Source organism: Pseudorasbora parva, chromosome 15 (assembly GCF_024679245.1).
Source record: "Pseudorasbora parva isolate DD20220531a chromosome 15, ASM2467924v1, whole genome shotgun sequence".
Taxonomy (NCBI): domain Eukaryota; kingdom Metazoa; phylum Chordata; class Actinopteri; order Cypriniformes; family Gobionidae; genus Pseudorasbora; species Pseudorasbora parva.
Genome location: NC_090186.1, coordinates 45,880,310 through 45,907,102, shown reverse-complemented (window position 1 = coordinate 45,907,102; position 26,793 = coordinate 45,880,310). Strand labels below are relative to the sequence as shown.

The 26,793-nt window shown below is 42.5% G+C and overlaps 1 protein-coding gene across 5 annotated transcripts in view; it reads left to right on the top strand.

Annotated features, from left to right (window-relative positions):
* The window catches only part of plcb1l (phospholipase C beta 1-like), a 140,993-nt gene that overhangs the window by 111,491 nt on the left and 2,709 nt on the right, over window positions 1-26,793 (top strand). For 4 of the 5 annotated variants that reach the window (XM_067418424.1, XM_067418422.1, XM_067418426.1 and 1 more), the window contains 11 exons: window positions 32-131; window positions 683-787; window positions 882-1,003; window positions 6,047-6,173; window positions 6,250-6,303; window positions 9,339-9,534; window positions 10,211-10,361; window positions 14,268-14,344; window positions 14,494-14,583; window positions 14,896-14,953; window positions 16,156-16,242. In XM_067418424.1, coding sequence (XP_067274525.1) covers window positions 32-131; window positions 683-787; window positions 882-1,003; window positions 6,047-6,173; window positions 6,250-6,303; window positions 9,339-9,534; window positions 10,211-10,361; window positions 14,268-14,344; window positions 14,494-14,583; window positions 14,896-14,953; window positions 16,156-16,242 — 1,167 coding nt within the window. Of the gene's footprint in view, window positions 1-31; window positions 132-682; window positions 788-881; window positions 1,004-6,046; window positions 6,174-6,249; window positions 6,304-9,338; window positions 9,535-10,210; window positions 10,362-14,267; window positions 14,345-14,493; window positions 14,584-14,895; window positions 14,954-16,155; window positions 16,243-16,393; window positions 16,419-26,793 lie in introns of all 5 variants that reach the window. The other variant, XM_067418423.1, reaches the window with a different exon arrangement.

Below are 26,793 nucleotides of genomic sequence, written 5' to 3'. Positions count from 1 at the left end.
CCGGCAGATGTTGATGAGCCGTTTGTTTCAGGTGGTTCTTCCCACGCTCGCCTCATTAAGGATAGCCGTGTACGAAGACAACGGAAGATGCATCGGCCATCGCATCATCCCAGTGTGTGCCATCCGACCTGGCAAGTATCCTTTTCTTTTAACCTGGTCTCATTGGCAAAACGTACCTGTGGCAAAGTTTTTGCAAACCACAAAATAAATATAACTACAGTTTCCTACAGAATTGAACACTAGAGGCAGTAAAACAGCTTTTTTATCATGTTTTTGTTTTGTTTTGTATGTTAACTATAGTCCATGATTTGTAAACGAATACATTTTGGAGTTTGCGTCACTTAACCAGCTCCATATGTTCAGCTTTTCTGCCACACCAATCTTGCCTGATAGCTCAGCTGGCACAGATTTGTGCTAGCGATGCTGAAAGCTCAATGTAACAAAACATGCCAGATTCACACACATCTGTTCTGGAAAAAGAACTATGCTTTTAGCGCCACCCAGTGGAAATTTCACTATATGAACGATATGTTGCGATATAAACGTATTGGTACGTATTTTGTGGTTTGCAAAAACATTGTCAAAGGTATGTTTTTCCAATGAGACCAGGCTGGTTTCTTAGCTCTTGATGTGAAACGTCATTGTGCTGCAGTGGCTGATGGGTAAAGACTCTCTACTGCAGGATATCATTACATCAGTCTGAGGAACGAGAAGAACAATGCACTGATGCTGTCCTCTGTGTTCGTCTACACTGAGGTCAAGGATTACGTTCCAGACACCTTTGCAGGTACAAGAGCCAATTCTGACATGATGTTGTGTTAAGACTTGTATCTGCACATGAGCTCTTCTGGAAGATGTCCTGACTGTGTTTGTGGTGTCAGATGTGATCGAGGCTCTGTCCAATCCCATCCTATATGTCAGTCTGATGGAGCAGAGAGCCAATCAGCTGGCGGCTCTGACGCAAGAGGAGGAGGAGGAGGAGGAGGAGGCCGACAGAGAGCAGGTGAGTGAGCTCAGGTGTGTTTAACCTGACAGTGAGTTCAGGCGAGTGAGCTCAGGTGTGTTTAACCTGACAGTGAGAGCAGGCGAGTGAGCTCAGGTGTGTTTAACCTGACAGTGAGAGCAGGCGAGTGAGCTCAGGTGTGTTTGACCTGACAGTAAGAGCAGGTGAATGAGCTCAGGTGTTTTTGACCTGACAGTGAGAGCAGGTGAGTGAGCTCAGGTGTGTTTAACCTGACAGTGAGTGCAGGTGAGTGAGCGCAGGTGTGTTTAACCTGACAGTGAGTGCAGGTGAGTGAGCTCAGGTGTGTTTAACCTGACAGTGAGTGCAGGTGAGTGAGCTCAGGTGTGTTTGACCTGACAGTGAGTGCAGGTGAGTGAGCTCAGGTGTGTTTGACCTGACAGTGAGTGCAGGTGAGTGAGCTCAGGTGTGTTTAACCTGACAGTGAGTGCAGGTGAGTGAGCTCAGGTGTGTTTAACCTGACAGTGAGAGCAGGCGAGTGAGCTCAGGTGTGTTTGACCTGACAGTAAGAGCAGGTGAATGGTCTCAGGTGTTTTTGACCTGACAGTGAGAGCAGGTGAGTGAGCTCAGGTGTGTTTAACCTGACAGTGAGAGCAGGTGAGTGAGCTCAGGTGTGTTTAACCTGACAGTGAGAGCAGGTGAGTGAGCTCAGGTGTGTTTAACCTGACAGTGAGTGCAGGTGAGTGAGCTCAGGTGTGTTTGACCTGACAGTGAGTGCAGGTGAGTGAGCTCAGGTGTGTTTAACCTGACAGTGAGTGCAGGTGAGTGAGCTCAGGTGTGTTTAACCTGACAGTGAGTGCAGGTGAGTGAGCTCAGGTGTGTTTGACCTGACAGTGAGTTCAGGCGAGTGAGCTCAGGTGTGTTTAACCTGACAGTGAGTGCAGGTGAGTGAGCTCAGGTGTGTTTGACCTGACAGTGAGTGCAGGTGAGTGAGCTCAGGTGTGTTTAACCTGACAGTGAGTGCAGGTGAGTGAGCTCAGGTGTGTTTGACCTGACAGTGAGTGCAGGTGAGTGAGCTCAGGTGTGTTTAACCTGACAGTGAGTGCAGGTGAGTGAGCTCAGGTGTGTTTGACCTGACAGTGAGTGCAGGTGAGTGAGCTCAGGTGTGTTTAACCTGACAGTGAGTGCAGGTGAGTGAGCTCAGGTGTGTTTGACCTGACAGTGAGTGCAGGTGAGTGAGCTCAGGTGTGTTTAACCTGACAGTGAGTGCAGGCGAGTGAGCTCAGGTGTGTTTAACCTGACAGTGAGTGCAGGCGAGTGAGCTCAGGTGTGTTTAACCTGACAGTGAGAGCAGGCGAGTAAGCTCAGGTGTGTTTAACCTGACAGTGAGAGCAGGTGAGTGAGCTCAGGTGTGTTTAACCTGACAGTGAGTGCAGGTGAGTGAGCTCAGGTGTGTTTAACCTGACAGTGAGAGCAGGCGAGTGAGCTCAGGTGTGTTTAACCTGACAGTGAGTGCAGGTGAGTAAGCTCAGGTGTGTTTGACCTGACAGTGAGAGCAGGTGAGTGAGCTCAGGTGTGTTTAACCTGACAGTGAGTGCAGGTGAGTGAGCTCAGGTGTGTTTAACCTGACAGTGAGTGCAGGCGAGTGAGCTCAGGTGTGTTTAACCTGACAGTGAGAGCAGGCGAGTAAGCTCAGGTGTGTTTAACCTGACAGTGAGAGCAGGCGAGTAAGCTCAGGTGTGTTTAACCTGACAGTGAGAGCAGGCGAGTGAGCTCAGGTGTGTTTAACCTGACAGTGAGTGCAGGCGAGTGAGCTCAGGTGTGTTTGACCTGACAGTGAGTTCAGGTGAATGAGCTCAGGTGTGTTTAACCTGACAGTGAGTTCAGGTGAGTGAGCTCAGGTGTGTTTAACCTGACAGTGAGAGCAGGTGAGTGAGCTCAGGTGTGTTTAACCTGACAGTGAGTGATGTGAAGATGCAGGCAGACTTGTGGCATGTTGCGGTTTTCCTTCGGATGTGTCAGAACTGGCTAACTAGCGTGAATTAAACAAGGATTTCTTGTTCAGAGTAGAAGAGTGAAATGCTGGCGCTTCTGCTTGTTCAAATAGCTCAACATACAGAACCCTTTTCCCCCTTAACTTGACTTGGCTTGGACCCTAAAGACTTGAGACTTGAGACTTAACCTGACCTAACCTGACTTGACTTGGCTTGGACCCTAAAGACTTGAGACTTGATACTTGAGACCTGACCTGACCTGACCTGACCTGACCTGACCTGACCTGACCTGACCTGACCTGACCTGACCTGACTTGACTTGGCTTGGACCCTAAAGACTTGAGACTTAACCTGACCTGACTTGACTTGACTTGACTTGACTTGATACCTTGATACTTGACTTGACTTGGACCCTAAAGACTTGACTTGACTTGGACCCTAAAGACTTGACTTGACTTGGACCCTAAAGACTTGACTTGACTCGACTTGGACCCTAAAGACTTGACTTGACTTGGACCCTAAAAACTTGAGACTTGACTTGGACTGCAGGGACTTGTGAAGATTTCTGCACAGGGCTAATGCGCGGCGATGGTGTATTTTGACCACAGGGGGCGATGTAGATCAGCCAGAGTGTTTTATGATATTATCTACACCAGCGTTCCAACAGCTCCAGTTGAGCTCAAGATCCTCCACATCCACTCTATCAGAGATGGAAATGATAGTCAGAGTCACTGTCACACCAGTGTCAATACAAATCAGGTTAAAGTCTTTATGTTAGTTTGTGAACTTGTGTGCGTGTGAGTGTGCGTGTGCGTGTGCGTGTGCATGTGCGTTGCCAGGCATGTCTTTGTCTCTATAACAAAAGGCGTGTTCTCTGAGTCTGCACATGTTAGTACTTCTCTCATATAGCTGACATAATTAGAAAATTATGCTTTTTCAGCTCTAGAAATAACTTTTCCCCATATAAATCAGTCAGAATCCTGGTTCTTCAATAAGCAGATGACAGCAGATGAGGGATTAAAATAAGTGTCTCTTTGTCAGTGGAGCTGAATCAGCACGATTCATTGGCAATGGTTATTTACAGACCTGAGGTTAAGGTGAGCACTCGTTTGAGAGCTCAACAGCTCAGTTTAGCCATGCTGAGAGTGGGTGTGTACACGCTCTGGACAGCCATGCAGGTGTGATCAGTTCTGATCATTATATTTCGTAGTTGCATACGTGTGATGCAAAATAAACTGGCTGAAACTTGATTTCTGGGAGCTGTTAGGGACAGTACATGATGAGGCATAACATTGTTTTTTCTGTATTCGGGGTTCTTGTTCTCAGCATTAGTAAAAGTCCAGGTTACACCATTGTAGTTTCCAGCCCTAGAAAATCAATCAATCAATCAATCAACTTTATTTATATAGCGCTTTTACAATCACGATTGTGTCAAAGCAGCTTCACAGTGTCAAACAGGATAATATTGCGACAAAATTAGATTTGGCTGTACAGTCGTTCTGGAGTAAACAGTGATGTTATCAGCTTATTTTAATTTATCATATAGCAACAATGTTGGCAGATCAGTATTATAGTTTATAGAATTAAATAAGACCTAATTCATATATTTTATTTGTATAATAAGTTGAATAACTTTAATCATATTTTTAGTGTCCCCAACTGAGCAAGCCAAGCCAAAGGCGACAGTGGCAAGGAACCAAAACTCCATCAGGGCGTGATGGAGAAAAATAAACCTTGGGAGAAACCAGACTCAGTCGGGGTGCCAGTTCTCCTCTGGCCTATTAACACACCGTGTAAGATTATTATTCTGGCAACCTTACAGGTCAGAAATCATATTAGATTGGAATATTCAAAATTTCAGGGTATAACGGAAGAGACAGATTTATTTGGAAATAAATGATGGGATGGTGCGTCGATTACACAAGAGTATGAATACATGAAAGATTGGAATTATTGCGCCGAAGACGGGTTTTGAGCATGTCGTGCCAGTGAGGCAAATTCAGAGGAGACACCAATTGACACGGCTCAGCAGACACTCCAGGATGTGGAGCTTCCAGAAAAGGCCATAAAAAAACATATTATATATTATACTATATATTAGTTTCTTGTTCTTCATTTGTTCATTATGAGTTCTATAAAATTAGTAAGTATTATTCTGCAGTCGCCATAACTGAATGCAGGGCCGGCTCTAGCTCTTTGGTTGACCTCGACGAGATGGAGTTTTGCACAAAAAAAAGAGAGAGAGACAGACCCCACTTTTTATTTGCTTCCGACACTCCTGTAGAGAGCGTTTGTACTTTTCATAACTAACATGCATATTATCCATATTTATTACGAACTGGACTTTTGATATTTAAATTACATCCATAGGTTATTGTAGATTATTGTCAGTGAAGTTATGTTTGCAATACGTAGTAATACGTAGAAAACTAGCAAGTGATAGCTTAGTGACGATATTAATAATATTTATAAAATAAATATTAGTTGATAATATTGATAATACAAAGTCATTTTATTTTGTTTGACAACTTATTGGCTGAGATAAGAAGACTAACCTCTATACTGGGCTTTCTTTTGATTTTTTTTCTTTCTTTCTTTCTTTCTTTCTTTCTTTCTTTCTTTCTTTCTTTCTTTCTTTCTTTCTTTCTTTCTTTCTTTCTTTCTTTCTTTCTTTCTTTCTTTCTTTCTTTCTTTCTCTTTTTCCGTCCCTGTACACCCGCGGGTTTAGACGCCTCATTTTTGATGAACGTGCAAGATGAGCACTTGCCTGACCTAGCGCCTGAACTAATAATCAATAATCACCATCAATTCAATCTATTAATCAGGTTGATAAGTAATTAAACGTGTGGCTGAGGGGTCGCCCTATGATGACCATGTTTAATAAACATTATGTTGTATTTCGCTTGTTCTGATTCAATGCTTAATGGGAAGTAATGGGCGGCACTAGAGCGCGCTCGCGCCCCTAACACAATTGTCGCCCTAGGCAACCGCCTAGCTGGCCTATAGCAAACACCGGCCCTGACTGAATGACCCATCCTGCGTTCATGATTCAGTTCATGCTCAGATCTTGATGTTTTTCATTGGTCTGCAGGTGAATGGAGTTGGAGAAGTGGTGTCAGAGGTCACGACTGACCCGACCCCTGCCGCAGAGAACGGGCTGAACCACGTCAGCATCTCGCCCAAGCCCTCCGTGGTCAGTCAGCATACGCCATCCTCAGGTGTGTGCCGCTCTATCACCGGCTTCCACCCCGCGGTACCATCAGCAGCTCACCGAACTTTCTCTGTGTGTTTCAGGCTCAGGCAGACCGGCTGTGCGCCCAGAGGACATCGTTCTGAGTGTTTTAACAGGTACGGAGATGCTGTATTTCATGGTTTAGTGGGTCAAATGATCAGATCACCAGAGAACCTTCAGCTCCTTTCACACACAGATCCTCCAGTGCTTTATGCAATACATAGTGTTTTTGTGTGTGTGTGTGTGTGTGTGTGTGTGTGTGTGTGAGCCTGTTTATGTGGTTTATGAGGACACAAATTTGTATAACTACATGGGTATTACACTGGTATTACACTATAAATGTGGTTTATGAGGACATATCAAATGTCCTCATAATTCAAATGGCCTTAAAAACATACTAAATGATGTTTTTTTGAGAAAGTAAAAATGCAGAATGTGTCCTGTGATGGGTAGGTTTAGGGGCTGTGTGTGTGTGTGTGTGTGTGTGTGTGTGTGTGTGTGTGTGTGTGTGTGTGTGTGTGTGTGTGTGTGTGTGTGTGTGTGTGTGTGTGTGTGTGTGTGTGTGTGTGTGTGTGTGTGTGATGGGTAGGGTTAGGGGTAGGGGCAGTGTAAGGGGATAGAAAATACGGTTTGTACAGTATAAAAACCATTACGCCTATGGAGAGTCCCTGTAAACCACATAGACCAACGTGTGTGTGTGTGTGTGTGTGTGTGTGTGTGTGTGTGTGTGTGTGTGTGTGTGTGTGTGTGTGTGTGTGTGTGTGTGTGTGTGTGTGTGTGTGTGTGTGTGTGTGTGATGGGTAGGGTTAGGGGTAGGGGCAGTGTAAGGGGATAGAAAATACGGTTTGTACAGTATAAAAACCATTACGCCTATGGAGAGTCCCTGTAAACCACATAGACCAACGTGTGTGTGTGTGTGTGTGTGTGTGTGTGTGTGTGTACTTGTTTATATTGCATTGTGGGGACCCCACAATGCAATATAAACCTGAGATCACCAGCCAGTGGTCTCCACAATGTAAATTGATTTATAAACACACTAAATTATGTTTTTTGGAAAATGTAAAAATGCAGAATGTTTCCTGTGATGGGTAAGTTTAAAAAGACAATGCAGGAAATTTGAACGCAAGTGGCGGAAGACAAAACTTGGGTCCATTATAACATCTATAAAGACACCCTTCATGCTTTTAATGTAGAACTAGGCAAAGCTAGACAGACCTTCTTATCAAATATTATAAACAGAAACATAAACAACACATGCACTCGTTTTGCTACTGTAGAGAGACTAACAAACCCCTAGTGAAGTCAAATTCCTAGTGAAATGCTCTCAGACAGCAAATGCAGCGAGCACATCCTTGAGTTGCTCTGGGGTCAGACAGATCAGACCAAAACCTCAGAAAATTACTATGTCTGATTTCGAAACAATTGACGGTAAAATTTTATAAGACACAGTACAGCACCTTAAAACATCAACCTGTGCCCGTGACACACTCCCCACTTCTTTTTTCAAAATTGTGTTTAACAGTTTAGAAGCAGATCTCCTAGAAGTGGCAAACTCTTCACTTCTCTATGGGACTTTTCCAAACTCCCTTAAAACTGCAATAGTTAAGCCTCTTCTGAAAGAGAGAAATCTGGATAACTCCATATTGAGCAGCTACAGACCAATCTCAAATCTCCCCTTCATAGGCAAGATTACTGAAAAAGTTGTTTTCAATCTGCTGAACAAATTCTTACACTGAAATTCTTACACCAATTCTGGTTTTACTGGACCTCAGTGCTGCATTTGACACTGTTGACCACACCATACTTCTAGACAGGCTGGAAAACTGGGTTGAGCTTTCTGGGATGGTCCTCAAATGGTTCAGGTCTTAGAAGGGAGAGGTTATTATGTGAGTATAGGAGACCATAAGTCTGAGTGGACATCCATGACATGCGGAGTCCCACAAGGGTCAATTCTAGCACCACTCCTGTTTAACCTATATATGCTGCCACTGAGCCAAATAATGAAAAATAACAAAACTGCTTACCACAGCTATGCTGACGACACCCAAATCTACTTAGCACTATCACCTAATGACTACAGCGCAATTGGCTCCCTGTGCAAATGCATTGATGAAGTTAATATTAAATAATTAATAATTAGTTACATTTATATAGCGCTTTTCTGGGTACTCAAAGCGCTTTACATAGAAGTGGGGATCTCCTCAGCCACCACCAATGTGCAGCATCCACCTGGCAGCCATATTGCGCCAGAACGCCCACCACACACCAGCTGACTGGTGGAGAGGAGACAGAGTGATGAAGCCAATCAGGAGAGGGGGATGATTGGGAGGCATTCTTAAGAAGTTTAGATGTATTCTGAGTTTTGCCATCCGGATACGGCAAAAGTTTAATCTTCCAACTAGCTCTTCTTCACCTTCATTGCTCTGGTTGGTTGTAGTGCTATCCTATCGCATGCAGAGGGAGTTTGAAAGACAACCGTTTATCCCACCCCTCGGATTGAGCTGTCAATGGTGAGTTTACAGACCAAACATCTTGATGTGGGTCTGGCTTGTCAGGCTAGGTGAACGCATTTCTTGAGGCTAAAGGTCTAATAACAAAAAATCATGTCAGGAATCTTGGTGTGATTTTGGAGTCAGACCTGAGTTTCAGTAGTCATGTCAAAGCAATAACTAAATCAGCTTACTATCATCTGAAAAATATTGCAAGAATTAGATGCTTTGTCTCCAGGCAAGACTTAGAGAAACTGGTTCATGCTTTCATCACCAGCAGGGAGGACTATTATTGTCCTTGTTTTTATTTTATTTCTTACACATGGTATTCTTATTTCTAATACATGTTATCACTATTTTAATTAATTTCTATGTAAACCACTTTGAATTGCCATTGTGTATGGAATGTGCTATATAAATAAACTTACCGTGATTGCGTGAGTGCGTGCGTGCGTGCGTGAGATGGGTAGGTTTAGGGGCAGGGGTAGGGGCAGAGGCAAGGGTAGAAGCTGTGCGTGTGCGTGCGTGCGTGCGTGCATGTGTGTGTGTGAGATGTTAGGTTTAGGGGCAGGGGCAGTGTAGGGGGATAGAATGTACAGTTTGTGCAGTGTAAAACCCATTACACCTATGGAAAGTCCCTAACGTGTGTGTGTGTTTGACAGAGGTGGACACTCAGACTGTAGATGAACTGAAACAGCTGAAGAGTTATTCGAGGGAGCAGAGGAGGCAGTATAAAGAGTTAAAGGAGCTCATGAAGAAACACAACAAGAAAACCAGCGAGCTGATCAGCGAACACGCGTCCACACAGAAGCAGCAGCAGAGCGAGTTCCTGCGGCGCCGGTCAGCCCTGCAGAAGAGGTGAGGTCTGGGCTGGGCCGGTTCTGTAGAAGAGGTGAGGTCTGGGCTGGTTCGCTGGCCTGGGCTGGTTCTGTAGAAGAGGTGAGGTCTGGGCTGGCCTGGGCTGGTTCTGTAGAAGAGGTGAGGTCTGGGCTGGCCTGGGCCGGTTCTGTAGAAGAGGTGAGGTTTGGGCTGGGCCGGTTCTGTAGAAGAGGTAAGGTCTGGGCTGGGCTGGGCTGGGCTGGGCCGGTTCTGTAGAAGAGGTGAGGTCTGGGCTGGGCTGGTTCTGTAGAAGAGGTGAGGTCTGGGCTGGGCTGGGCTGGGCCGGTTCTGTAGAAGAGGTGAGGTCTGGTCTGGGCTGGGCTGGTTCTGTAGAAGAGGTGAGGTCTGGGCTGGGCTGGTTCTGTAGAAGAGGTGAGGTCTGGGCTGGGCTGGGCTGGTTCTGTAGAAGAGGTGAGGTCTGGGCTGGGCTGGGCTGGTTCTGTAGAAGAGGTGAGGTCTGGGCTGGGCTGGGCTGGTTCTGTAGAAGAGGTGAGGTCTGGGCTGGGCTGGGCTGGTTCTGTAGAAGAGGTGAGGTCTGGGCTGGGCTGGTTCTGTAGAAGAGGTGAGGTCTGGGCTGGGCTGGGCTGGGCTGGGCTGGTTCTGTAGAAGAGGTGAGGTCTGGGCTGGGCCGGTTCTGACGCTGGTGTCCCTGCAGGAGCGGCTGTGATCTGGCTCTGATGGCGCTGGAACAGGAGAGGTGTCAGAAGCTGAGCGAGCTGAAGGAGACGCAGCAGCAGCAGCTCCTCACGCTGAGACAGGAGCAGTTCTACAGCGAGAAGTACCTCAAGAGAGAGCACGTCCGGCTGGTAACACTGCAGGGGGAAACGGGACTGGGATGTGCAGGCCAACCCGTACACACACATCTGTCTTAACAACATTCACTCGCACACAACACAAAACACATCTTTGGTAAATTGTCATTTGTGGATCTTTCAGCATATGATTAAAACTGCAGTCCATAACTTTTATTGGTTAAAAATGATCCAAAATCAATATGAGCAAGTGCATAATCAGCCAGTGTCCAACGCGATCTCCTTATCGTAGCCCGATCCACAAAGTTCAGCTTGTAGTAATGTTATAGTTGGAATGGTAATGGTGGGTTTCCGCTTTTGGTCACGTCTGTACACATAACGAAGGAGTTCACCAACAGTCTATCGCATGTGAGGAAGCTGAGCATTCATAGCCTTTTCCCACAGCAGCTGGAATAATTAGACGTATAATGTTGATGGCGTTTTATAATCCAGAACGAAAATGATCAGTGGCGACTGGAGATTCATCACAAGAAGAGGTTAGACTGTAGAGAAACTGAAATCTACAGGTAACGCTAACCCACACTAAATACACACAGTCACGGAATGCTGATGTTGTTAACATTAACAATCTGAGGACAAAGTATAATAATAATTTGCATGGTTTGATGTGATATGAGCTAATCAATCAATCAATCAATCAATCAATCAATCAATCAATCAATCAACTTTATTTATATAGCACTTTTACAATCACGATTGTTTCAAAGCAGCTTTAGTGTTAAACAGGACAATATTGCAACAAATTTTGATTTGGCTAGTTTAATTTGGATAGTTTATAGAATTAAATATGACCAAATTAATACATTTTATTTGGATATGTTTATGAGCTAAGCGATCATTAGATTTAATCACCGTTTATTATAACGCTTCGGCCAGAACTAAAGTGGCAGACAGATTATTTACTTGTTGTTACTTGTTCATCTTACTTTGGTCATACTTAAAGATATTGAAAATGAATGACAGCCACACACACTCCTCAACATGAGATTCATCCGTGCCCACTCACAACCCATGTAAAGATAATAATTCAACAAATAGCTGCAATGGCAGGTTTCAAACAGAGATGGCGACAGAGGCAAACTTACGGAGTGCAGCTTTAAAGAAGGGTTTGGTTTGTGAATCGCTGCACACACAGGGTCAGTGCACTGCTCTGGACGCTTCATCTAACCTTCATCACATTAGGGTTAGGGTTAGTGTGAACACAGCCCATGTTTGTGAGGGTTTTCATCATGCAGTAGAACTGCTGACTGTTTCTAATGAGTGTTTAATGAAGCGTTCAACAAACATCACTGCGCTGAAACAAGCTGTTCACACACTCACACTGACAGTCAACTCATTTATCTGTACAGCGCTTTCACAATACACACTGCAAACACTCTGCTCTTCCAATGTTTCTGTCTCGTTTTACAGAACAAACATCTAAACATTCTTACAACAAGACACATTTCCTGGAGAAGAGAATCGACTGAAGATATTGAGTTTAAAATGTTTAAAAATGAAGTGTGTTTGTGTTTAAAACAAGAATAAATATCTGTCAATGCAAATAATCCTGTCTAAGTTTTTTTGACCCTATTGGCAGATTTTTAAAATCTTTTTTTAATCATAATCTCATTTCATTTTGATAAATTTTTCAGTGGACAAGACTCAAGACAGAAGCGCTGTAGAAGAGCATCGTGTTTTGCAGTGTACTGTCTATAATGCTTTAACATTGAGCCAATATGGAGATATCATGTAGAATCCTCTGTACTTTTTTATTTAATAAACGTGTCAGTGCTATGATGAAAGCGAGGAAGTTACAGATCATGACGTACAGTATTGTTCAAAATAATAGCAGTACAATGTGACTAACCAGAATAATCAAGGTTTTTAGTATATTTTTTATTGCTACGTGGCAAACAAGTTACCAGTAGGTTCAGTAGATTGTCAGAAAACAAACAAGACCCAGCATTCATGATATGCACGCTCTTAAGGCTGTGCAATTGGGCAATTAGTTGAAAGGGGTGTGTTCAAAAAAATAGCAGTGTCTACCTTTGACTGTACAAACTCAAAACTATTTTGTACAAACATTTTTTTTTCTGGGATTTAGCAATCCTGTGAATCACTAAACTAATAGTTAGTTGTATGACCACAGTTTTTTAAAACTGCTTGACATCTGTGTGGCATGGAGTCAACCAACTTGTGGCACCTCTCAGCTGTTATTCCACTCCATGATTCTTTAACAACATTCCACAATTCATTCACATTTCTTGGTTTTGCTTCAGAAACAGCATTTTTGATATCACCCCACAAGTTCTCAATTGGATTAAGGTCTGGAGATTGGGCTGGCCACTCCATAACATTAATTTTGTTGGTTTGGAACCAAGACTTTGCCCGTTTACTAGTGTGTTTTGGGTCATTGTCTTGTTGAAACAACCGTTTCAAGGGCATGTCCTCTTCAGCATAGGGCAACATGACCTCTTCAAGTATTTTAACATATGCAAACTGATCCATGATCCCTGGTATGCGATAAATAGGCCCAACACCATAGTAGGAGAAACATGCCCATATCATGATGCTTGCACCTCCATGCTTCACTGTCTTCACTGTGTACTGTGGCTTGAATTCAGAGTTTGGGGGTCGTCTCACAAACTGCCTGTGGCCCTTGGACCCAAAAAGAACAATTTTACTCTCATCAGTCCACAAAATGTTCCTCCATTTCTCTTTAGGCCAGTTGATGTGTTCTTTGGCAAATTGTAACCTCTTCTGCACATGCCTTTTTTTTAACAGAGGGACTTTGCGGGGGATTCTTGAAAATAGATTAGCTTCACACAGACGTCTTCTAACTGTCACAGTACTTACAGGTAACTCCAGACTGTCTTTGATCATCCTGGAGGTGATCATTGGCTGAGCCTTTGCCATTCTGGTTATTCTTCTATCCATTTTGATGGTTGTCTTCCGTTTTCTTCCACGTCTCTCTGGTTTTGCTCTCCATTTTAAGGCATTGGAGATCATTTTAGCTGAACAGCCTATCATTTTTTGCACCTCTTTATAGGTTTTCCCCTCTCTAATCAACTTTTTAATCAAAGTACGCTGTTCTTCTGAACAATGTCTTGAACGACCCATTTTCCTCAGCTTTCAAATGCATGTTCAACAAGTGTTGGCTTCATCCTTAAATAGGGGCCACCTGATTCACACCTGTTTCTTCACAAAATTGATGACCTCAGTGATTGAATGCCACACTGCTATTTTTTTGAACACACCCCTTTCAACTAATTGCCCAATTGCACAGCCTTAAGAGCGCGCATATCATGAATGCTGGGTCTCATTTGTTTTCTGACAATCTACTGAACCTACTGGTAACTTGTTTGCCACGTAGCAATAAAAAATATACTAAAAACCTTGATTATTCTGGTTAGTCACATTGTACTGCTATTATTTTGAACAATACTGTACATCCGAATGCAACAGGTTATCAGGAAAGGAAAGAAGGGCAGGGTTTATGATTCTTCAGCCGATGTGTCTGGTGTTGGTGTGTATCGGTGTCACTCACACAAACCCTGTGCTTCAGCTGATGTGTTTGGTGTTGGTGTGTATCGGTGTCACTCACACAAACCCTGTGCTTCAGCTGATGTGTTTGGTGTTGGTGTGTATCGGTGTCACTCACACACACCCTGTGCTTCAGCCGATGTGTCTGGTGTTGGTGTGTATCGGTGTCGCTCACACACACGTTGTGTTTCAGCCGATGTGTCTGGTGTTGGTGTGTATCGGTGTCGCTCACACACACCCTGTACTTCAGCCGATGTGTTTGGTGTTGGTGTGTATCGGTGTCACTCACACACACCCTGTGCTTCAGCCGATGTGTCTGGTGTTGGTGTGTATCGGTGTCGCTCACACACACGTTGTGTTTCTCTCTGTCTGTAGCTGGTGGAGAAGCTGGCGGCGGTGGCCGAAGAGTGTCAGAGTAACCAGCTGAAGAAACTCAAAGATCTGTGTGAGAAGTAAGTCAACATCACCGTCCTTCACTCATGGCGCTCAAAGACTTTCTTTTTTTAAAGAAGATATTCTGAGAAATTTCTCTCTGCTTTTGCCTGATGTCATCTGGTTACAAATATCTTATTTTGAACGATTCTGATTTCATTTTCTGTAGAGAAAACAAAGACTTGAAGAAAAGGATGGACAAGAGACGACAGGAGAAGTTCCATGAAGCCAGAACGCTGGAGAAAACTCTGACTGACGAGTGAGTGGCTTTAATACGGATCGCGTGACGTTAGACGTGATCAACATCTCCACCTGGAGATCAGAGTTCGGCTTGAACAGCATCTTACGCTTTATTTCAACTCTCGCTAGAGTATTAGTAGGGTTAGGTGTTAGTAGAGTAAGTTGCACCGTTACTTATAGTCAGTATTCTGTTTACAGCAGACCATAATCTACAGTCTTACCAAACAATGATCTGTGTGTGATGACTGGGGTCAGTGTTTAATGCTCTCCTACACACCACCATCTGTAGTCTCTGCGTGACACTGACATGTCAAATCATCCTGTTCTTTAGGAGGAAGATGGAGATGAACAGATCACACGTGAATGAGGTGGTGCAGTCCATCCGACGGGTGAGTGGACGCTGGTTATCAGGCTCAGGGTCAAGGGTCAGGGTTAGGGTTAGTTGACCCCTGCTGGTAAACGCAGTCATTACAGCCTTTCATTAATAGAGAGCAACATTTCAAATGAAGGATAAACCTCATGTTGTGTGCTGTGAATGATTAGCTACCATAATGACTCTTCCTGCAGTTTCACGGTTACACCTGTAGGTGGCGCCAAATAACAACTGACCGTTTCTAGGGCACATTTCTCAATATTTCACTCACTTTCTCTCCCAGTTCTCTCTTCCTTTGGAATTTCATATCCAACCCCCCCAACACTTTTCACACCTCAAATCAATCATTCTTCCTCAACACTAGTCATTTTAACCCAGTGCTTGTACATTGTGTCTCTATAACACCAGAATGACACGCTCTACTGTTCAGAATTCACTGCTGTTTATGTTTTATGATCCGTGTTCCCATTACAGACACAGCAGATGTTTTTGTGCAAATGGAGATAAAAATTGAGAGACTTCAGATACATCTAAAGGTTTTGATAGGATTTCAGTTTTAAGATTCAGAAAGTACACTATATAGCCAGAAGTATTGAATGTAATGTGATAGATGTAATGTGATAGTTTCTCACACGGACTGATGCTGTGATCACCGTGTGAAGCCGGTCTTGAGCTTCTAGTGATTGTAGTCGTTTACAGTCTTGAATCGTTCATTCAATAGATTTGTTGCAAAAATAGTCAAAGTGGCAAGATTGTGTGTGAATATTAATCCAGTCAGTGTGAGTTTCTGGATTATTGAGTGTGGCGAGGTGGCGGAGCGAGTGAGTCCTCTCATGAGGCGTTTTTCTTTATTTATTTATTGAAGTCTTTTAAATGTTTGCCAGTTCCCACATTCTTCCCTGAACAAAGAACTTCATTACATTGGGGCTTAGAGTTCAATCAATATCACACCCTCTGAATATCAGTCACATGATCAGCAGTGGCCCAATCACAGCCATCAGGATTTTCATATCAACTGTGAACATGATTCATTTTTTCTTCAAAGGACACTTTAGAGAAGTGCTGATCTAGCCAATCAGAGTTAGATTTAGGAATGAAAGGGGTTGGGTTATAGATGTGGTGTTAGTTATGGCTAGTTAATGGTTAGCTCTTAGGGTTCACATGCAGATTGCGTGTACTGGAACATGTCTGAAGCATGTGTATGTGTGTGTTTTCCAGCTGGAAGACGCTCAGGCCAAACGACTGGAGAGACTGCTGGAAAAACATAAAGATATTCGACAGCAAATCCTGGATGACAAACCGAAGGTACGACTCGTTTCACAGCCTTTACCATTAATGGTTTATTGACATGTTCGGATCACAGAGGAAGTTTAGAGCACTGCAGAAACACACACACACACACACACACGTGTTGAGCTGCGGTGTTTGTGTCTCCTCACTGTCGCTGTTATTTTAGGAGGACGGCTCACAGGAACTGGAAGGTAAGAGACGCTGCATCCCAGAATTCAGTTCATCACAAACATTCAGACATCCCGTTTCTGAGCCGCTGAAATTAACACAAAAACTCTGGATCATGCCAGCCTCATCCGCCTGTCCGCCAATAACCAGCTTCTCTCTGTGTGTGCGTGTGTGTGTGCGTGTGTGTGTGCCTGTTTATGTGGTTTATGAGGACACTGACACTGGGTATTACACTATAAATGTGGTTTATGAGGACATATCAAATAGCTTTAAAAACATACTAAAAGATGTTTTTTTGAGAAAGTAAAAATGCAGAATGTTTCGTGTGTGTGTGTGTGTGTGTGTGTGTGTGTGTGTGTGTGTGTGTGTGTGTGTGTGTGTGTGTGTGTGTGTGTGTGTGTGTGTGTGTGTGTGTGTGTGTGTGTGTGTGTGTGTGTGTGTGTGTGTGTGTGTTGGGTAGATTTAGGGGCAGTGTAAGGGGATAGAAAATACGGTTTGTACAGTATAAAATCAATTACGCCTATGGAGAGTCCCTGTAAACCACACAAATCAACGTGCGTGCGTGCGCGTGTGTGTGTGTGAGAGAGAGAGAGAGAGACTGTCTGGTTCTAATGGTAATATAAAGCATGCATTTGTCCTCATCTGAATTTTTATATTCTTGCATTTTGTTAGTGATCAGAAATCATCATTCCGTCATCATTCACTCTCATGTCACTTAAACAGAAGCACAAAATAAAATATAAGATGATTGATCTTCATCATATGGGCAGAGAATTACTCAAAATATCTTCTTTTGTGTTGGACAGCAGAAAGTCAAACAGGCTTGAATGACAAGAGTAAATGATGCAGAAATGTGTATTGTTTTGTGGTGAACTCAACTGCTACTTTAAGAGAAACATCTTTGATCTGCGCAGACATCATGAACGTCTTCACTGCTTTATATAGTCTGGTCTGGGAAGAGGTCGCAGGTCAGACTGTAAACCCATAATGACACTGGCATTGGCAGGAGATGCTCTGCAGCTTTATCAGCTCAGCTCCACTAGAGGGCGTCGTTGGGCAGTTTAACACATCAGACGAGAGACTGAAGAAGATGATGATGAAGGACTCGTGATTATAGGAGTTATTCTAGTTACTCTTTAATCTGTTTCACAGCCGCTGTCACAGGTTCAACACCACACACGCGAGCGATCCCAATCTAAACATGGGCTGGTGTTTGATCAGGAACTGGTTTGAAGTTAAAGTAACCAGGACGAAGCTGAAATGTCCTCTGAAATGAGAGAGAGAGAGAGAGAGAGAGAGAGAGAGAGAGAGAGAGAGAGAGAGAGAGTCCTGACCTATTTTTATGCCTTGGATCAGGCTCTAATGGACAGCTATAAGCATCCTGGGTCTTCAGAGACCTGCAGAACATCTCAGACTCAGAGATTAGGTCTGCAAACGGACAGCTAGTGTAACCTACAGCCGCCTGTATGGGCTCGATCTCCTCATCGAGTCCCAAATGATGCTCTTACAGTCACTTTATTATCATCTCCAGTGCTTTATACAGCACAGACTTTTTCAGCCGGTTCTCAGGGATAACAGGAAAGGATGCGGTTGGGCTGTTGTTGAGCTGAAGTCAGTTCTGTGGTCACGATCATCAATTATTAGACGAGTTCATTCATCTCTACAGCAGCTCTGATCTCCTCATCCAGATCAATAACACTGATTGGTTATTAAGAGTCCAGAGACGACTCCATCAGGGGCAGACTGGAGGAAAACCCTCGGGAGAATAATCCAGACTCAGTCGCTCAGTTCTCCTCTGGCCAACGCTTGAACACGGAGTGGTTATGATTATGAATTATGAATTACAGGTCCGTGTCAGGATCACTATCGTCAAAGATGATTGATTGGCTGTTAGCATACAGTTGGCACTGGCGGTTTGGTTCTGTTCTGTTCCCTGAGAAACACCTTAGGGTAAACTGAACAGTTAGTTAGTTTTATTTTATTCCCGTAAGGAAAGTCCATGAGCAGCAAACTCACAGATATTTAAAATTTCACATTGGCATTTACAAACAATACATTTTTCTTACAAAAAATCAATCTGACTTAAGATTTAATAATCAGATAAATCGAAATGACAATATTAGATGACCATCAGTTGACATTAGAAGATGAATTTAAATACTTGATGGCTTGGGGAATAAAAGATAGTTTGGACCTGATTTTTGTACGTCTGGGAACACAATGCCGTCGTCTAGTCATCAACAGTATAATGTAAAGGATGCCTGTTATCATGCACAATAATGCTGGCTTTATTCGGCACTTTGGCTTCGTATATGCTCTCTATACTCGCCAATATGAGTCCTAACAGATAACTTGACAATGACACTACCTTCCGTAATGATTTCTTCTGAGACTGAAGCATTACCGTACCAGCAGCTCACACAAAATGGCATAACCCTTTCAATAAAAGCCTCATGAAACAACACAAGCAGTCTACTATGGACATTAAAAGACAATGATTTCTTTAAGAAATACAACCTCTGTGGTAACCTACAGTCTAATCAGTCCACTCATTCCCTTTAAGCTTATGGTCTAAAACTATGCCAAGGTATTATAGTGTGTTAATAATTGTATGTGTTTGCCATTTATTGATGTAATATGGGTTATGTCCTGTTCTCTCCCTCTAAAATCAATAACCATCTCCTTACTTTTGGAGGCTTTTAGGAGAAGACTTGATTTTTCACACCAATTTAAAAAGAAATCCAAGACAGGTCCATGCTCTTCCTCCCGATCATGCAGAAGGCTCACTAGAGCAGTATCATCTCAAATTCTGTTGCATTATCTTCCTGAAGCTGCTTTGAAACAATCTGACTTTAGTGCTGTATAAATAAAGCTGACGTAATCCATCATCCAGGCATTCAAAGAGCACTTTTCTCTTTTTGGGATTTTCAGTGTGATCATTACTCGCACTATTCATTCTACGGGCCGGCAGTGCATGTGAATCAGGACACACTGCTGAGACACGTGTGGATGTTTAAATAGATCCGGCGTTTGCTGTCGCACCTCCGGCTCACGGGATCTCACACACACACACACACACACACATACACACACACACACATACACACACACACACACATACACACACACACACACACACACATACACACACACACACACACACACACACACACACACACACACACACACACACACATACACACACACACACACACACACACACATACACACACACACACACACACACATACACACACACACACACACACACACACACACACACACACACACACACACACACGCACGCACGCACGCACATACACACACACACGCGCACACACACACACACACGCACATACACACACACGCACACACACACGCACGCACACACACACACACACACACACACACACACACACACACACACACACACACACACACACACACACACGCACGCACGCACATACACACACACACACACATACACACACACACACACACACACACGCACACACACACACACACACACACTGCACGCCTCACATTCCCTTCGCAATGTTTCATAAACTTCAGCGCCTCGTCACACACGTCTGCACTGTTCTACGCCATTTTGTGGTATAAATAAAAATCATATTAATGGAAGTGCAATTTGTATGTTCACACTGAAACAAGAAGAAAAAGTGCCATTCAAATGCATAGATGATTCACTTAAACGTTGTAAATTCTGTGATGTGATATAATGTAAATTCCCTTGGTAACACGTTACAATAAGGTTGGGTTAGTTAACTTTAGTTAATGCATTAGTTAACATGAACTAACCATGAGCAATGCCTGTAGCTTTACTGTTATTGTAAGGTTATCTAACTGCACATATTTACATTAGTTTATGTAGCAGTTGACACACACACACACACACACACACACACACACACACTAAGGGTAAACATTTCTAACTCACCATCTCTCTCTAACCCATTTCTATATCTAATGCATTAACTATAGATTTGACTTTCCATGGTTAACCTTGTGTTCACTATCATTAACTATAAATCATAAAAAAACTTACATAAGAAAAAACATCAATAAGTGTATATTATGGTATGTATTACTGTAATTCCTCAAGTGAAGGCGGGGCCTTTATTTACCTGGACTGCAGAAGGGAGCAGGCTTTTATTAGAAGCAGGCCTGTATTTCTAATTCCATCTGTTTGGAAAATAATTGCTTTAAATAAACCGTTTTAAATGAATACTGAATAAAAGCGATAGTGTTCCAGTGGACAGAAGTCATATATTTTTTAAGAAACATGTAAACATATCACCATTTACAACAACAGCCAGAAAGGTGACAAAGCAATTTGGGTCAGAATTACTGTAGCCTAATCGGTAACCACCATTGAGACTGTTTGAAAAATGTAAAATGTTTATTCCGCGCTTCATTTTTATATAGGTTACATGTGAGGTTATTTTAGCCCACTAACCAGACTCAGCTTTCTAAAGGCTATTGGTTGCACGTGACGGGAAAAAAGCTTCCTTCCACTTAAAGGGGTCCTTCATCGCTCGGAAGATGAATCTGTATTTCAACTGGGTCATCAATGTTGTAGAAATGTGAAATGATTTTTGAATTTGGTGCCTTCTAGACTGAGAAAAGACAAAATGTATCTTTGACCCATGGGTATGAAAGACTACAATTCCCAGAATGCTTCGCTGCCCTTTGAGGCCATTCCCAACGCCACCGCTACTGGATCACTGTGACTGAGGCCCGTCCACACGAAGCCAGAGCTTTCCCAATACGATCTTTTTTTCCCCTCATTTCAAGAAATGTCTGCGTCCACACGAGATTACGAAAACGCACTAAAAACGATGTAGTTTGCATGCCAGGCCAGTGTGTGGCGCTGTAATTCTGCCACAGAAATACACTAAACACGGAGAAGAAGAGTTGTGGCTAGCAGGGGTATAGCAGAGGTCGGAGGTGAGGCAAAATCTCACAATAAAATAACAATAAACGCATGTGCTGCTCAACAGATGTGTTTTATTAACGCCTACCCCGACCCGACCCATAACCCACCCGTACAGTACTGCAGATACGGTCATTAACTGAGGCGATAATGATGAGCTCATGCCCAGAGCCGGAGCTTTATCCCGTAACTCTTCCCCGTGCTGGACGGAGTGTGATGACATCACCGTTTCAGAAAATATACGGATTCGCTGCACACACGAAGACGGAAGATGAGCGTTTTTAGATTTATCCAATTTGGGACCCGGTTTCGAAAAATATCGGATTCATGCTTCCAAACGCCGGATCCGTGCGGACGAAACGCTGATACGGGACAACATTTATACGTGTACAGCTAAAGGCGTCTCCGTGCGGACGGGGCCTGAGTTGGAGAAGACACTCAAATTAAAAACTGAACGTGTGTGTTCAATATAACGATCGAGTCGCCGCGCGAGTATCACAGCACTGAGCACTGACTGCAGGAGTGAGATAAATGAGCTGATGAGCTCTCATGATGAGAGCTGAGGGAATCGCCACTACACTCGCCGCATACAGTCACAACGCCAGTTCAGTCTGGCCTTTGCAAGCTTAACTTTCATAGAAATGAATTTGAGACGTTAAAAGACTTCCATTGCTCAGCATAGCTCCGTTTAAATGAGTGCCTGAGCTGAGCTGTGAGTGTGATCTCCATCCCTATGTGAGAGTGTTAAACATGAGGAAATGGCTCCCTCTGCTGGCTGGAGTCTTTAGCCTTTGGCCAAACATTCCTCCTATGATGCAAATATCGTCAATTTGCATCATAGAAGGAATTTTTCTAGAAATAAAAAGCATAAATCTCTTGTCTCAGGGAGATATGAGGGGGGAACACGATCATTTGAAGATACTCCAGGGTTTCTACTGATACAAAGCCATATGCTAATCGCTGAAGTAACCCTTTAAGAGTTGTATACTTTTAAAGCTACAGTCCGTAACTTGTTGCACTCTAGTGGTTAATAAACAGAACTGCATGCGTCTTGCGGAAGAACATTGCAGCCGGATCTACTTCTCTCTGTTTAGATCTATGGCGGATCACGCAGGGACTGTGCTCCTCCGCAGCGGCTCCTACCAGTCTGGCCTGAAATAGTCCCAATATAAACACTTATTATAAGTGTACCATAATGATTCAGGGTGAGACAAAAACATGTTTGGAAAATGGATTCATGTTGTGCATTCTCATTATATAATTTTTGTAAATCTTGAACACAAAAAAAGTTACGGACAGCAGCTTTAAGCACTTTTTATTTTAATATATCTCTTTACATAAATATTATTGTAACGGTTGTCCACTAAAGAGGCGAGGTTGAGAACCCAAGTGCAGTTTATTGACACTTAACATAAATCCAAACTTGACATAAACTTGACTAGACAAACCACTCACCAACACTGGGTTACAACATACAAGAACTGACCAAGACTGGCAAACACGAGGGCTTAATACACAAGAGCTAATGACAAGACAGGACACCTGTGAACAACGATCAACCCATTAACCAATGACAACACGAGGCAGGAACACATGAGGGCATAGAGTCACATGACAAGGGAACACATGACAAAACCAGGAAGTGCATGACAAAACATGACAGTGAGCATCAAAACCTTAAAACATGAAACGTGAAACCTACACCAAAACACCCTGTGACAATTATTGTCTATTTATAAACTATGATTTAGTTATCTTTCTAACCCAACTAATGACGCATCTGCGCTTTCTATAGCCTATTGCGCGTGAGGGAAAAAGGCTTCCTTCCCTTTGCCAATAGTTGTGCACTTTTAAACACTTTTTATTTTACTATATCTCTTTACATACACATTTTTTAGACGTAAACTATAATTTTGTTATTTTACTAACCCAACTAATTACTACAGTGCTTTCTAAATAGGTTGCACGTGAGGGGGAAAGCTTCCTTTCATTAAAAAGAGTTGTGTACTTTTAAGCACTTTTTAATTTAATATATTTCTTTACATAAATATTATTTTCTACTTAAAAAAAACTATAATTTCATTATTTTTCTAACCCAATTAATGACTCCGTGCTTTCTAGGCTAGGCTATTTATCATTGCACGAGGGAAAAAAGCTTCCCTTCACTTAAGAAGAGTTGTGCACTTTATGTCGCTTTACATTTTTTTTTTTTTACTTAAAAACTATAATTTTATTTTTCTGACCCATCTAATTACTCATCCACGCTTCAAATAGGTTGCATGCAATTTTCTCTGAGATATTCCATTTTGATTTTGCATATTGTTTTTAAACGATATTTCGTGTTGCCTAGTTTAAATGACCACTTTACAATATTTCATCAACATAGTTTATTTCGAAGCCTATTCTGTTTTCTTGTACAAAATAAAGTATTTTAGGTTAAATGCAGAGTGAGACGTATAAAAAAAGACGAGAGGTGAATATTTCTGTGGTCTGCCTGACATGATATTTTCACAGACGTTGAATCTCTCATAGACTACAGTAGCCTATTTAAAATGGCATAAATGCATCAGTTATATTCTCAATTTAGTTTACAGAGCCACCCGTACAAAGGTTTTAGGTTACCGGTAACTCTAGAAGAGACTACTGTAGGATTAGTGTGTGTCGCACTCGCAGGAACTCACACAACCCTATTCTTAACATTACGATGAACTTGAATGCACATCATATGAAAGGCATTTAGGAGATTTTCCACACATTTTCCCCCGGCGTTTATTTGAGACCGGCCTTTATTTGTTCGTGCTGACCACTATCAGAGGCCTGCCGTTTAATTGACTACAGGCGTTTATTTGAGGAATACGGTTTGTAGGATCCTTTTTAAGCTTTTAAGGCAACGATCATGTGCGTTTAGCACCATTAGCGGACCATTAACCTCGGAATAATTATTTTTACGAAATGACTTTTTTCTTGTTTACATAATTCTGAAATTCAGCCACGGCTGTTTTTCATGAGTTTTGCCTCTGTAAAATTAGGCATTGGCAACAGCTAGGCAGCAACGCTGCTCGCTACTCTCCAAGACATCGCTAAACTGGACTAATTTGAACAGTCACTAAAACTGTGTTGTTTTAATAAGGGGATTTTAAGACTTTTTGTAAATAAATAAATGAAATGTGTAATGACTGGCATCTTGTCTTATGTCTGACCCTGTGTTGATATAAAGTAAATGGACTCGGTTCCATTGAGTATCCCTACCGTATGCTGTTTACTGTGTTCTTCTTTACATGAGAATGGCTTTGATTGCTACACCACGCCTAGTATAAGTGTTTGCGGTCCCGAATCGTACTGTACTGAACTCGTGATCATTCAGTCCCTCGTGTGGATTATATTAGTGGAGTAATGTAGGGAACGGTGGATGATGGTAAGGGTGATTTCAGCCTCTGTTTCCTGCAGATTTCAGCTCAAACGCTCCTGAAGCGGCAGATCTCCAGGCCCAGAGATCAGAAACTCTGGCGTAGTGAATAGTCTGTCATTGGGGACACACAGGTTTGGGTTTTCATGCTAATTTTGTGACAGTGGCAGACGCGATGATGTTGAATGAAGCTGCACACGCTGAACAGTCCTGTGACTTCACAAACAGAGAGCTGTGCCGTCGCCATGGCAACATTCATCCCACTGTTAACCCCATAATAGCCACAGTAAGAGGTGTTGATCTCCTGCCTGACACACGACACAGAAAGCCGGGAAACTCCTGGAATAACCAGTTTCTCAGTACTTGATAGTTCAGGAATAATTCAGCCATCTCATAAATCTCATTCTCTGTTGAGGATATTATGATCGTGTTGTTGTGTTTATGGGTAATATACATTTTTTGGGGACATTACGAGGTCAGTTATTCGGCGATAATGACCGTCGTCAATAGCAACACTCTACTCCGGGTATTTGAGATGCTTCATGTCTCTCTCTCGGCCTCAGTTATCTAGGACGTCAGTATTAACTCTTTCCCTGCCGTTGACGGAAGTTTTCGCTGATATGTTGTAGGGGGTGCTAATACACATCTTCTGAAAGAGTGCAGAATCTTCTGATCAAACACAGGGGAAGAAGAAACAGAAACAAGCAATAGATGCATTGCTGAAGCACATGTAATATAATGCGATCAACATTAATCTTCATATAAATCAGATCGGCCTAGTGTGACTGAAGAGCTCTAGGACTGAAGCTTTGGGGTGATGATGGACTTCATCTGTGTGTGATCATCCTCTGAATCTCATACTGACACAGACTTTGACAAAAACAAGTCAAGTCAACTTTATTTACAGTATATCGCGCTTTTACAATAACGATTGTTTCAAAGCAGCTTCACAGTGTTAAACAGGAAAATACTGCAGCAGAATCTGATTCGACTGTACAGCCGCTCTGGAGGAAACCGTCATGTCATCAGCTCATTTAAATGATCTTATAGTGTCAATGTGGGTAGATCAATGATATAGTTGATAAAGTTAATTTAGTTTAGTAATTAAATTTAGTTGAATATTTAGTTGAAATTTTAGTGTCCCCAACTGAACAAGCTTAGCCAAGGGCAAGGGTGGCAAGGAACCAAATCTCCATCAGGGTCATGATGGCATTTTATCAGCGTTTTGCTCACAATGTTGCCTAACGAAAGTGTTGATAAAAAAGAATAAATGAAGCTAGAATAAAACAGATCTTTTGATATAGTGCATGTTCAGATATTCATACAGCAAAATATGCTGTGCGCCATGAAATGTTTGTGAAAATGATGGCGGGGAAAGAGCTAACAGACCTACGGTGATATTGTTCAAGTGTTCATCTTGTTCCTAGAACCAGTGTTTTTACACTGTAATGGATTATATGATTAAAAGAATATTATGATGATAATTATTTATGATTTTAAAACCGTTTCTTCTTAGATCAATATTTCATGTCCCTGTTTGTAAAATAACGTGATGCCAAAAATCTTATAATATGTGACCATGGACCACAAAACCAGTCATAAGGGTCTTTTTTAAAATAAATAATCTGCCATTGATGTGTGATTTGTTAGGACAATATTTGAAGATCTGAGAGTGTAAATTAATCTAAATATTGAGAAAATCTTCTTTAAAGTTGTCCAAATGAAGTCCTCAGCAATGCATATTACTACTAATAATACATTTATATAGATATATTTAAGGTAGGACATTTACAGAATATCTTCATGGAACATGATAATATCTAATATCTTAATGATTTTTGGCATAAAGAAACATGTATAATGTTGACTCTTATAATGTGTTGTTGGCTATTGGCTCAGATATACCCGTGAGATCAGGTCTGGTGTTGAGGTCAAGGGTCGTGTGTGTATGGCCAGAGCGAGATCTGTCGGCTTCGCGCTGCAGCGTTTGATGCTAGCGGCTCTTCATTAATAATTCACGCGACCCTCCTGTTTCTCG